The sequence below is a fragment of the Artemia sp. Qi Xiang Cuo genome, chromosome 6, assembly GCF_049724085.1.
Source record: "Artemia sp. Qi Xiang Cuo chromosome 6, ASM4972408v1, whole genome shotgun sequence".
NCBI lineage: Eukaryota > Metazoa > Arthropoda > Branchiopoda > Anostraca > Artemiidae > Artemia > Artemia sp. Qi Xiang Cuo.
In genome coordinates, this window is record NC_142799.1 from 42876183 (window position 1) to 42887044 (window position 10862).

Below are 10862 nucleotides of genomic sequence, written 5' to 3' on the forward strand. Positions count from 1 at the left end.
GAAAACTTTCTTTGCTTTGTAAAAAGTATTATGTTCAATGTTAATTTCAAAAGCTAGGTAGATATATTTATAAAGTATAAAAGAGTGTTCCTACTCCGCCACCTTTAAAACTTTTTGTTTTGTTTTAACTCTGAAAATTCGGCCATCCAAAAAATTACGACAGATTCATTGAAAAGTTACGACGGTATCTGCAAGTTTGCTGAATCTTATGTTTCTGTCCTTAATGTGTTATAATAGAATAAAGTTGCAAAGTTTATGATCTTGTCTTCATCTCCTTTCTTTTTCTTTTTCTCTTTTTTTCATTCGTATACATATATTCTAATAACATGTTTACACATGTTGGGGTTCTGCCCCCTTTTCTTTTCAGATAGATGACCTGTTTCTTTTTTGATTAGATTTGTTTATGGTATAATTTGAAAGTACAAGCTAAATTCTCGTTGCTCTGGCACTTGTTTCACAATAAGTAAAGTTTTGGTTAAAATCTATTTTTGTCCAACTGATCTAGGTCATTGAAAGATAATGTTGTTAAAAAAATCAGTTGATTTGAACTCTTATTTATCGGATTGGCCATTGTTATTCTGGGGTCCACCCCAACACAATTTTCCTTTTATGAAGGGCGGTTTTTCAATTAGCTCGTTTTCAGACCTCACAGTCCGTCCTTACCCTTTCTTATGTACAGTTTTGTTATGAGTTAGATGTGAATAGTAAGCCTTATTTCATTTTTTTTACTTTAAACTTCATTTGATTAGCCTAGGTAGAGACTAGGGTCTAAAGTCTTGACAGACCGAAGGTAGACAGGTAGTATAGGAAGGGAATCCTATGCTAAGCAAGGTATCTTTCCTTGAGGGAAAGAGAGTTTTTGGAGCTTGACGCCCGTGGCCCTTAGGGTGGTGTTTTGGGCCAATTAGCGTGGCACTTGCATACCACGAGAAGTACACTTTTCAAACCCAAACTGTTTGTAAAATCAGCACGAGAAGAAATTGTCAACCCTTGTGGCCGTTCAATCGCGTTACTATACTCTAGCGGCACCGCAAGTGGTGGCGCTTATGGCGTTAGAGATCAAATATTGGTGACCCCGAGGCTTCCTGTCAAATAAAATACTATAGTGTTGTCTTATTATTGAAGGCATATCCGCCAAATTCAAACAGCTTGCTTAAGCTGTTTGATGCTAGCTAACGTTTTGCTCGTAAGACTTGTAAACTTTTTGCTGACTGATCAAATGCACACGTATTGTTCATTCATTGTCTGTTAAAGAAAAGAGAGAGGCGATATATTGTTAAAATCCTCGTAGAAAGCCAACTAAAACCCTTAAACATATTTTCTTCTTTAGGTTCTTGCTGTTCATAGAGAACAGTACACAAGCGCTCAGACACTGATTGACAACAGTCGGGATTTGCTGGACGTAGATTTGACTGCGATGATTGGAGAGAGCTATGACAGAGGCTATGCTTCTTTGGTTTCTGCTCAAATGGTTTCTGAACTTGAAGAAGTAATACAATATAAGCTACTTCCGGATCGTAGACCTGCTATTCAGAAAATGTGGACAAATAGATTAAAAGGTAAATGACTTCGAAGGATTAAATATAAAGTTTACTCTCGGGTTGTTCCTTACCTAAGTTCAAATCCCTTGACCTTTCTTGATTTGGCCTCCTCCCCCAAACCAAAAAAGCAATAAGAATCTCGAAAACAGACTATCACCGCATTTTATTCCACCTTTAATTTCAAAGTGAAAAACAAATTTCTTTTCGATTGCCAACTTTGATAGTAGTAGACAGGAAGTCGTAAAGAAATACATAAATGAACAATACCTAGTTGTTCGGAGCTGTTAATATCTCAAGTTCTCATGTCCAGCTATTGTCTGTTTTCTTCTTGTCTTTTTTGGAATAGCATCCATAAAACTATCCAATATTATTTCGTATTTGTGAAACATTGGAAAGATTATACGGTACTTTCCCATTTTATGGGCCTTTCTAAAAAGTCGAGTTTGATTAACGATGATGAATAAAACAAAATCGGTTTACTGTGTTATAATGTATAACCAAATGTGGGACATATAGGTGTACATTAGGGGGGTGGGGGTAAATCATAGCTTAAATTGAAAACTTATCCTAGTCTAGGTACCTTCCCCCCACCCTAAACCCCAAATAAACAGCAGTTTAATATCGTATACGGAATGCAAGCCTCGCTATCATTGCCTATTCTACAGTGGTTAACATGATAAAACCGGGTTTTATCATTGCCTTCTCTACAGCGGTTAACCCTAGAGGCCCATAAAATGGGAAAGTACAGATTATACAGATAAGTTATGTTTCGTGAGTACTTGAGTAATGTTGTCATTATTTGAAAAAAAGGAATAATCGTAGAAAGAATACTTTCTTTTACAGAAGTTGCTTTCTAGTTGTTTTGACAAATAAAATTCCAAGTACTGGATCTACAGCAAAATTAGGTATTCAGAAGATGATTTTAGGCTCCCCCCACTCCTTCCTTACTTGTAGGGATTAGAAGAAATAATGTCTGATCTAGGGTATGTTTCTCCCGGAGCAGAGGCCTTGATAAGATAATTCCCATGACTGAATGCTAAGCCAAACTAGTAAGTATTTCTAAGTTACTACCTACACCCCTTCCCTTCTGGTCAGGTTGGAAAAAAATAGAAGTGAGGCTTGACTTAGGGTGTACTTCTCCCCAATCACAGGTCTGTTGATATAATTCCCATGACATGATGCTAAACCAAACTTGTATTTATTTTAAGTGTCAAGTATGGTAATTAATCTGTATTCATTGGGCCTTTCAGGTCTTAAGAGCAGGGAAAGTGTGGAATTCAATTATAGCTGAATTCATTTAAAATATCTAAATTCCTTTCCCAGTAGTAGTGAATCTTATCCACCTGGCTTTGTTTATTGTTGTCAGATTTACCAGAACATCTTATACCCTAGGACCTAATATGGCTGTACATCCAATCCTGAAAATTTCATTGACATAGCAGCTATTCTGAAAAGTCCGAAGAAAGTCAATATAATACTGCATTAGATATAATAGTACTGCTCCTTACTTGGTTGTTTCTGAACTACCATATTAAGAAAAATTTTATGATATTATAGATTTATTCTCTGTTTTAAAATGCTTTCGTTTTGTCCATTTAAATGGCTATTAATTTTAAGATATTATTGATTGCTTTTAAATGATGTGTAAAGGGGATTAACATTCAGTTTGATCAAATATTGTTGCTTCCATTGTTTTATACTTTTACTTGTTCCCTACCCTATTCCTCTCGGTATAATTAATCTATAAAATGACACATTGATTTGATAGTGCAATATTCATTTGATAGTGTCGCGTTAAAATGTTGTTTAGCAGAAATTTACAGTGTTGCCCATTAAAAACCAAAATAAATCTCCCTTTAGCAGGGTAGGGTTTGTGTAGTAGTTGCACCTTGGAGTGCTATATAGACCCAAGATTCGACAGTTCCTTAGTATTACCTTACAACGTTGAAAGACGCAGTTGTGCTTCATGCCGTAGAAAATTCTTTTGCCGGGTTAAAAGTATGCGGATGGATATCCCTCATATCCTATTACCTTTATACCCACTAGAACAATCAAAAATGATCTGAACATTGATTGTTGGGAATAATCAGAATGTCTGATTTAGATTCAATCAGATGAATTATTTAAAATTTTATAGTAACGTTGAGAAATTCTGGAAAAAGCTCTTAAACTTTGTTATACATTTCAGCATATGTTAGATTTAGATTCAATACAATTTATGGCCCCGTAGTAGCATTGACCAAGTTAAGAGCGGCGTTTCTCTGGCGCATTATTCTGTATTTGTTTATTTAATTTTATTTCGTTTGTTTGTTGTTTTTTTTCACCATCACTTAACGTAGAAAGAATGGTCGTAGAAACTTGGGACGGGAATCACTCAATCTGAAAGTTAAAATTTTTTTGCCCTTTTAAGAACCGATTGTGGCTTGAGGTCGTTCAGTCACCTTTTTTTGCCCATTTTCACCCCATGCGAACCTCTCCCCCCCCCCCAACCCCGTTTGAATTGTATAGGATTAACTTTTTAAAAAGCAAATAAAGAGCGACTATAAAACTCTGTCAAACTTGAAACAGATAGGATTTACAGTGAATGAATTAAAACTTGAAACTAACAGATATTTGAATAAACAACAACTTAAACTTTAAACGAACTGATATTACCACTAATAAGACCGTAACTACCCCCCCCCCTTAAACCTCCTAAAGGATAAATTTTTATTTGTGTATCACTGTAAACAAAATCTGTATTGATTAGTTTTTCTGCTATGTGCCTACTAGCCTACTGCTCTTAAAAAATTACGTAATGCTTAAACTGCAAGAAATTTGTTTATATTTTCAGTTTCAGTATGTTTATAGGTTTCATTAGTCTAGTATGTAATAAATTTTCATCAGTATTTTATTTCTTTAAAATATATAGGAAATCAATTTCAGTAATCACTTGCTTTCCTGACTAACTTTCTTTACTTTTAAAAGATAAGTTGTTGAGCTTGGTGAATGAAACTTTCAGATATTAACAGGTATTGATATATGAGATGATCTCTGAAATTCTTATTCACCTAGATCTACCGCTTTTTCTGAAATATAGAAGAAAATTTATCTGGAAGCTGGGTATTTACCCAGCTTCCCAGCTTAATTACAGATTGCTTCAGAAAATATGATGTTTCATGGTTAAACGCCTTAGTTTGGTACCATAATTATTCTCTTTATATTTTAATGGAATGGAGTCAAAGGGAAAAATAGCTGCAAAAAATCCTTTTAAAATAGTAAAACCAAATTTGAAAGTCATTTGTGTGTTTATTCGAAGAATTTTTTTTTTTGTGTGTTTCCCCTAAAATTGATCAGTGTTTTGATTTTTTATTGTTATCTGTGAAAAATCAAAACATACTCTTCGAAATACGTATCGTTTTCAGTAAGCTGCAAATGAAACTCTTGGCTTTGGGTTGTTTTGGGGTCCCCTCTTATTAGTTCATTATTTTTATTCGTTTATTTATTGTATAACTTTGTTTCCGTTCTTTTAATTTTGCGCTGAAGTACAAGGCAATACAGGCGTAAAGAAATTTTACATGGCAAATTGACCCAGGGCAGATATACCTTAATAATGCTCTTTCTTTTCTTTTCTTTTCTTTGAGAAACATTTTTTGGAAGAAATGTTTTTTTTTATATTAGACAGAGAAAATGAACACTGATGTCTGAATGTCTACTGAGCCTGCCAGCCCAGGATAGATGAATGATAGACGATCTATCAACAAATGAAAATGAGATCATTTTTATACAATCCTGAAAGGCTTATGTCAGCTTTGCCTCTCACCCAGACTGTCTGTCTTGGCTTTTCTCCAATTAGCCATGGCTTGATGGCAACTTGATTTTAATTCAAACGTAGAGTTTAATTTGGGCAACTTAGATAATTTTTTAAATCGAAAATAGATTAGTTTTTACAATTTGGAAAAATTTATTTTTGCCTATTTTACGCTATCAAATGTATTTAACAGTGTTTTATGACCGTTTCCATTATTCACGCTCTGTTCTAATCAAAACATGTTTTGAGTATGGAAAGGATGAAGAAAAATGTATGAAAAAATCAATGAACAATCAAATGAGAATCGTTGGAATTGGGATCTTTGATGTGTTCTGTATCTATAGTCAGTGTGTAGTCTTTATTTCTTCTTGTTTTTTTCCAGCTTGCAATAGAGTTCTTGAAGACTGGCAGAAAATACTGCATGTCCGATCATTAGTACTCCATCCAAAGGACGCTGTGCAAACTTGGCTCAAATATAGTTCGCTCTGCAGAAAATCAGGACGGCTCAAACTTTCGGACAAGATACTAGACATGCTAATGGAAGTGACAGAGAGCTCCTCAAAAGAAACGTATTTTAATTGTCAAGAACTGTGCCCATACGTCAAGTTCGCTTATTGTAAGCATCTTTGGGCCTCAGGCCAGAAACCAGAAGCATTCACGCGTTTAAGCTCTTTCATCCAGGCTTCTTTTATTCCTTCTAAGAATAGTGCTACCGTATTAAAGAAGTCAGAATTGCCAGATTTAGCTACTAAATGTTATTTAAAGCTTGGCCAGTGGCAACAGTGTATTGCACCACTTAATGAATCTACAGTGCAAAATACAATAACATACTATCAAAGAGCTACGGAATATGGCCCTGAGTAGTAAGTGCTTTTTTTTTATTAGGCTCTGTAATATGTACTTTGTTTCTACGGGAGACCTACCAGGTGTTATTTCTGGGTAATACCAGGTCGTGAATCTGTTTTTTTTGTTATTATTTATTTATTTAATTTTTTTTAAAGGCACTGCGAAACGTACCAAATAGCTGGTCTTGTCAATTTTGCATGTTTTTACAAAACGCAGAGCATGTTCTCTTAAGTTGAAAACAGAAATAAAGAATACTTTTAAAGAAAACATGATATTTATTTCGGGTTATGAGTTTTTATCTCTCGTTAAGAAAAAAAGAAAGAAAAAAAAGAAACGTTAAGGCCATTTTAAACTTAAGACCAGCAGAAATAAAGTCCTATAATAATTCAAACTCAAAATAACCAGAGATTACTGTTAAGGAATAAATGAAACCCAAAACGATCTGAAACTAAAATAAATGAACATATCAAACATGAAGGTAACAGACACTGATGTAGATGAATAAATAAATCATGAAACGAGTAAAAAGTTAATTACATATTCAAAGTTAAAACGAACAAAAATTACTAAAGACATGAATGTGGCTACTGTCTCCTTCCCCATCCCCTAATCCTAAAAGTTCTAAAGCCTTTTGCGTCATTTCTGTTTTATTGATAACTATATGTATTTTGAACATTGTGGTTTAGTTTTTAGTAACATCGATGCCAAATGAAAGATAAATCATCGGAATGAATCTTTTCCCTGCGCTTTTCCAAATCAAAATCAATGTTGTCTTTAAACAATCAATATGTTATCTGGTAATGTATTTCCGTCCGTTCAACAATAGGTGATTTTTAAATTTGAAGTATTTTAATGCTATATTCTAAACTTAAAGGAAATGATTAGGAAGTTAATATTTTTTGATTTTCAAAGCTTCTATTCCTTGCGAAGTATATAGTTGTGAGTTAGTGAGCTCAAAATATTTTAATTAATTTTTCAGCTACAAGGCCTGGCATGCTTGGGCCAAAATGAACTACGAGGCAGTGCTGTATTTCAAGCAATGTCAGGAGGGCCATCCTCTTAACCTCCAGCAAGTTGGAACTTATGTTGTTCCTGCCGTTCATGGCTTCTACAAATCTATTCAGCTGTCACAAGGAAATTCTTTGCAGGACACTCTCAGACTTCTTACACTTTGCTTTGATTATGGCCAAGCTCCTGAAGTATATGAGGCGCTCGTTGATGGTATTAAAAGAACAGACATTATAAATTGGTTGCAGGTAAGGCACCGTCATCATTCGAATAGTAAAGAGAGAAAAAATCTCTTGTCAACAGAAATTATTTTTTCTGTGTCGGTTTAGGATTAGTTTTCAAGATGTTGGTTAAAGAGTGTGTGAATAGCGAAACAAGCTTTGTCCGCATTGTCCAAATAGAGGTCAAATTGGGTTAAAACCTTGATATCTGAGGTTTGGTTCGTCCCTCCTCCGTGAGGTAGACTGATAGCAATGTAAATAATACAGTAACTTAAATTTTAAAATAGTAATTTTTGTTAATTCTAATAGTATCGTTTTTATATACATTCTATCTCTTGATTTGTTTGTGTAGGAGTTTCTGTTCTGGAGGTTGAAACTTTAACGTTTTCGGTGAAATCTAAAAAATTATTAGTTTTGTTAAAGAAGCTGAAATTCTGCTAAAACATTCCGTTTTATGAAATTTTGACTATCATTGAATATCGATTAGAAATTTCTTTAGTCAAACCGCCTTGAAGATATTATATTCTCTCTTTATCGCATTGGCGGAAAAAAACTTGAATAGATTACTATTGCTACTAGTACATACGAACAAAAAAGCAGTTTCATAAAACTTGATTATATAAAGTTCGGGTCCCCAAAAATTCTATTCAAATAATGATCATCAAGTGAAAAGAAAAATTGAATATTAAGATTTATTAAAGGATTCGAGCAGTAATAATATAGGGATGGATTATCGGAGTAATTTATTCATGTTTTAATGAGAGAAAAAATCCTCTGATGGTTTGGAACGTTAGAGAAATTTCTAATAAGAATGAATCGTCTTTTAAAATAAATCAAAAACATTTTAGATCACTTCTATACACTCTGTGTACCTAATTGATTGTTTTACTCTGATCCTTTATCATTTGTTTCCTATGACAGTTGTACTGTAATTTTTTTCTAAACTGCATTATATTCGTTATACTGCAGAGAGTGTAAGTAAGAGGATGAGTAAGTAAGTATGTGATTGAGTGATAGGTTGAGAATGAGGAAAGAAAGAAAACTGTAGAAAGGGCGAGACAAAGATAAAGAGAGGGGAAGAGAGAAAGAGAAAGTGCAAGGGAATGAATGGGTCCAAAGTTTGCCATTTCTCCCAAGGTTTGTCTAGGAATGGACCAAAAAGCTTTTTTTCCCTGATCATTTTGAAACTTACAGCCGCAAGTACTTGGGACAATAGGAACCTCATTTACAAATAATTTTCCGAGGACCCCCCCCCCAAAAAAAAAGAAATGGCGCCCGAGGAAGGTCAACAACTTTTCTTGATCAGCCCGAAAATTAAATAGCTAGTAAAGGGCAAAAAAATTTCCCACCATGCTATTTCGTACGCAAGGGGGGGTTGTAGAAACTCGGGAGTGGGCTAATTCAATTTGAAATTGAAAGTTCTAGTGTCCTTTTTGAGGGCTGAATGTAATTAGAGGGCAATCAACCTCCCTCCCATGCTCTTTTCTGCTACCTAGCCCTCTGCCTCTGCCATGTCTCGCGAATGGCTTGGGGGATCAATTTGAAACTTTCGGGGTGTGGCGACTTTTGGGTCAATCGCATCTTCAATTGGAACTGATTAACGGGGAGAGTTAGATGGAAAGATACCATTTGTACCCAAATCATTGAAATAGCCTATCTGCAATTTCTCAGGGACAGCTGGGCGATGAAGTTAAAAATCTCAGATACTGCTGGGCAGAAGAAGGAAGGCTAGATTAAGGGGGCTTCAGGTTTTTGTTGGGGGAGGAGAAAAGGGCCGAACTTTTTTTCTCTGATCTACCTTTTTTTACTGTAGGCTCCTATGGGACTTTGTAGTCTAGGTACATTTAAGTTGCAAAACAAACCGAAAAGTTGTATGTGGTACAAGGCTATCAGATTTGCGTATTTGCAATATCTTTGGAGTGTCTTGGGATATCAAGCTGAAATTTTAAGGTTTTTTCTTGAGAGCTTGAAAGTTAAATCTGCAAATTGTTGGGTCAAGCGAACGGTCATACACAGAAAACAATTCTGTTTCGCCCAAAATGTTCTTCGATCAGCTAGGACTCAGTATTTTAAATTTTAATTTTTTCCGTCTATTGACCTGACTTGCAATGTTTTTGATCATTTCAGGCCAATAGAATAAAAGATTTGCGGCACAGAAAAACTGGGGATTATATTCCGTCTGTCAAATCAGCTTAAAAATGATATTGACATATTTCTTGGGAGAGGTAGATCCCATGCGGAAAACAAAGTTGAAACTCATTTTGGCTACATCAGTTTGTGATGGCCAAAAAGGGCCCAAAATCTTATCCACCTCTGATAGGGTTTAACTAAGAGGGAAAATAGAGAGGAGTGGGCAAACATAAATAAAAACCAAATTTTGTTGAAGATTGATTGTATCTATATGTGACACCTGAAACAGGGTCAAAAAGTTTTATTTTCTCAAAGAGGTTTAGACTTACAGGGTATGTAAACAGAAACAAGAATCTCAATGAAAACAAAAGCTATTGAAGAACAACTCTTATATTTATATGTGTTGCTCAAAATAGGCCACAGTTTGTTTTTTTTTGTCTCCGGTCGGCTAACAAAAAATATTTTGTTAAATATATTGGTTGTTGACGTTTTAACATAAGCACACTTTTCACAACTCTTGTCCTTTCCAATGAAACGTAAATGAAACTACTGTCCTTTAGAGGGTTGGAGAGGGAGGGAATGTTGTGTTGGACCTTGGCCCCAATTATTTATCAGACAATTTTCATTTGATTTTTTGTTGTTTTTTTTCCGAAATTGCTTTCAGTCTTACTTTAAAGTTCTTGATTTAATTTAGTGAATTGTTAATATGGTTCAACGGGGTACATTCTATTTTCATTTTCCTGATTTTCTGTGTCCCCCTTGCCCGCGAAAGATGCGAATTGACTTGTTTTGAGTTTATTCGGTTTGAGTTCACTTAATATTGAGCTCATGTTAAGCTTCTATTGAACTTAAGTTTAAGTTGTGGCCTGTGTTAAAACCTGGTAAAGAAAAGTAAGTTATTTTCTTATGCTGCTATTAGTTAATCCTTGACCCGATTTAGCCTGAGGAAGGAGTTTTAGGTGAGTTCTTAGTACATGTTGAAGTGTGGTATCCAGATTTGCCAATCTTATAAAGTGGCTCTCCACATAGTCAATATGTTATTGTTGATTTTTTAACAAAAACATTTTAAGTAAAGATCGAAAGAAACTCTCTTTAGAAGATATAGTTAGCTTTTATCCTACTCCTCACCTGTAGTGATTTTTGTTCGGTTGATTTTTGTTCTTTGAAAAACTTCTTTTTTAAAAGATGTTTCTGCATATTAATGCTTCTAAAAGTCAAATTTGTGATGACCAATGCTATTATTTCAATGAATATCTTTCAAATGAATATCTTCATTATTTCAAATATCTTTCATGAAACTAAATAGGCAACAATAGCACTTTTGAT

The 10862-nt window shown here is 34.6% G+C and overlaps 1 protein-coding gene across 1 annotated transcript in view; it reads left to right on the top strand.

The window, feature by feature from the left end:
• Nucleotides 1–10862, top strand: part of mTor (serine/threonine-protein kinase Tor) — a 126821-nt gene that overhangs the window by 64338 nt on the left and 51621 nt on the right. Inside the window, exons 12-14 of the mRNA XM_089091039.1 lie at nucleotides 1331–1559; nucleotides 5714–6194; nucleotides 7157–7433. Coding sequence (XP_088947165.1) covers nucleotides 1331–1559; nucleotides 5714–6194; nucleotides 7157–7433 — 987 coding nt within the window. The remainder of the gene's footprint in view (nucleotides 1–1330; nucleotides 1560–5713; nucleotides 6195–7156; nucleotides 7434–10862) is intronic.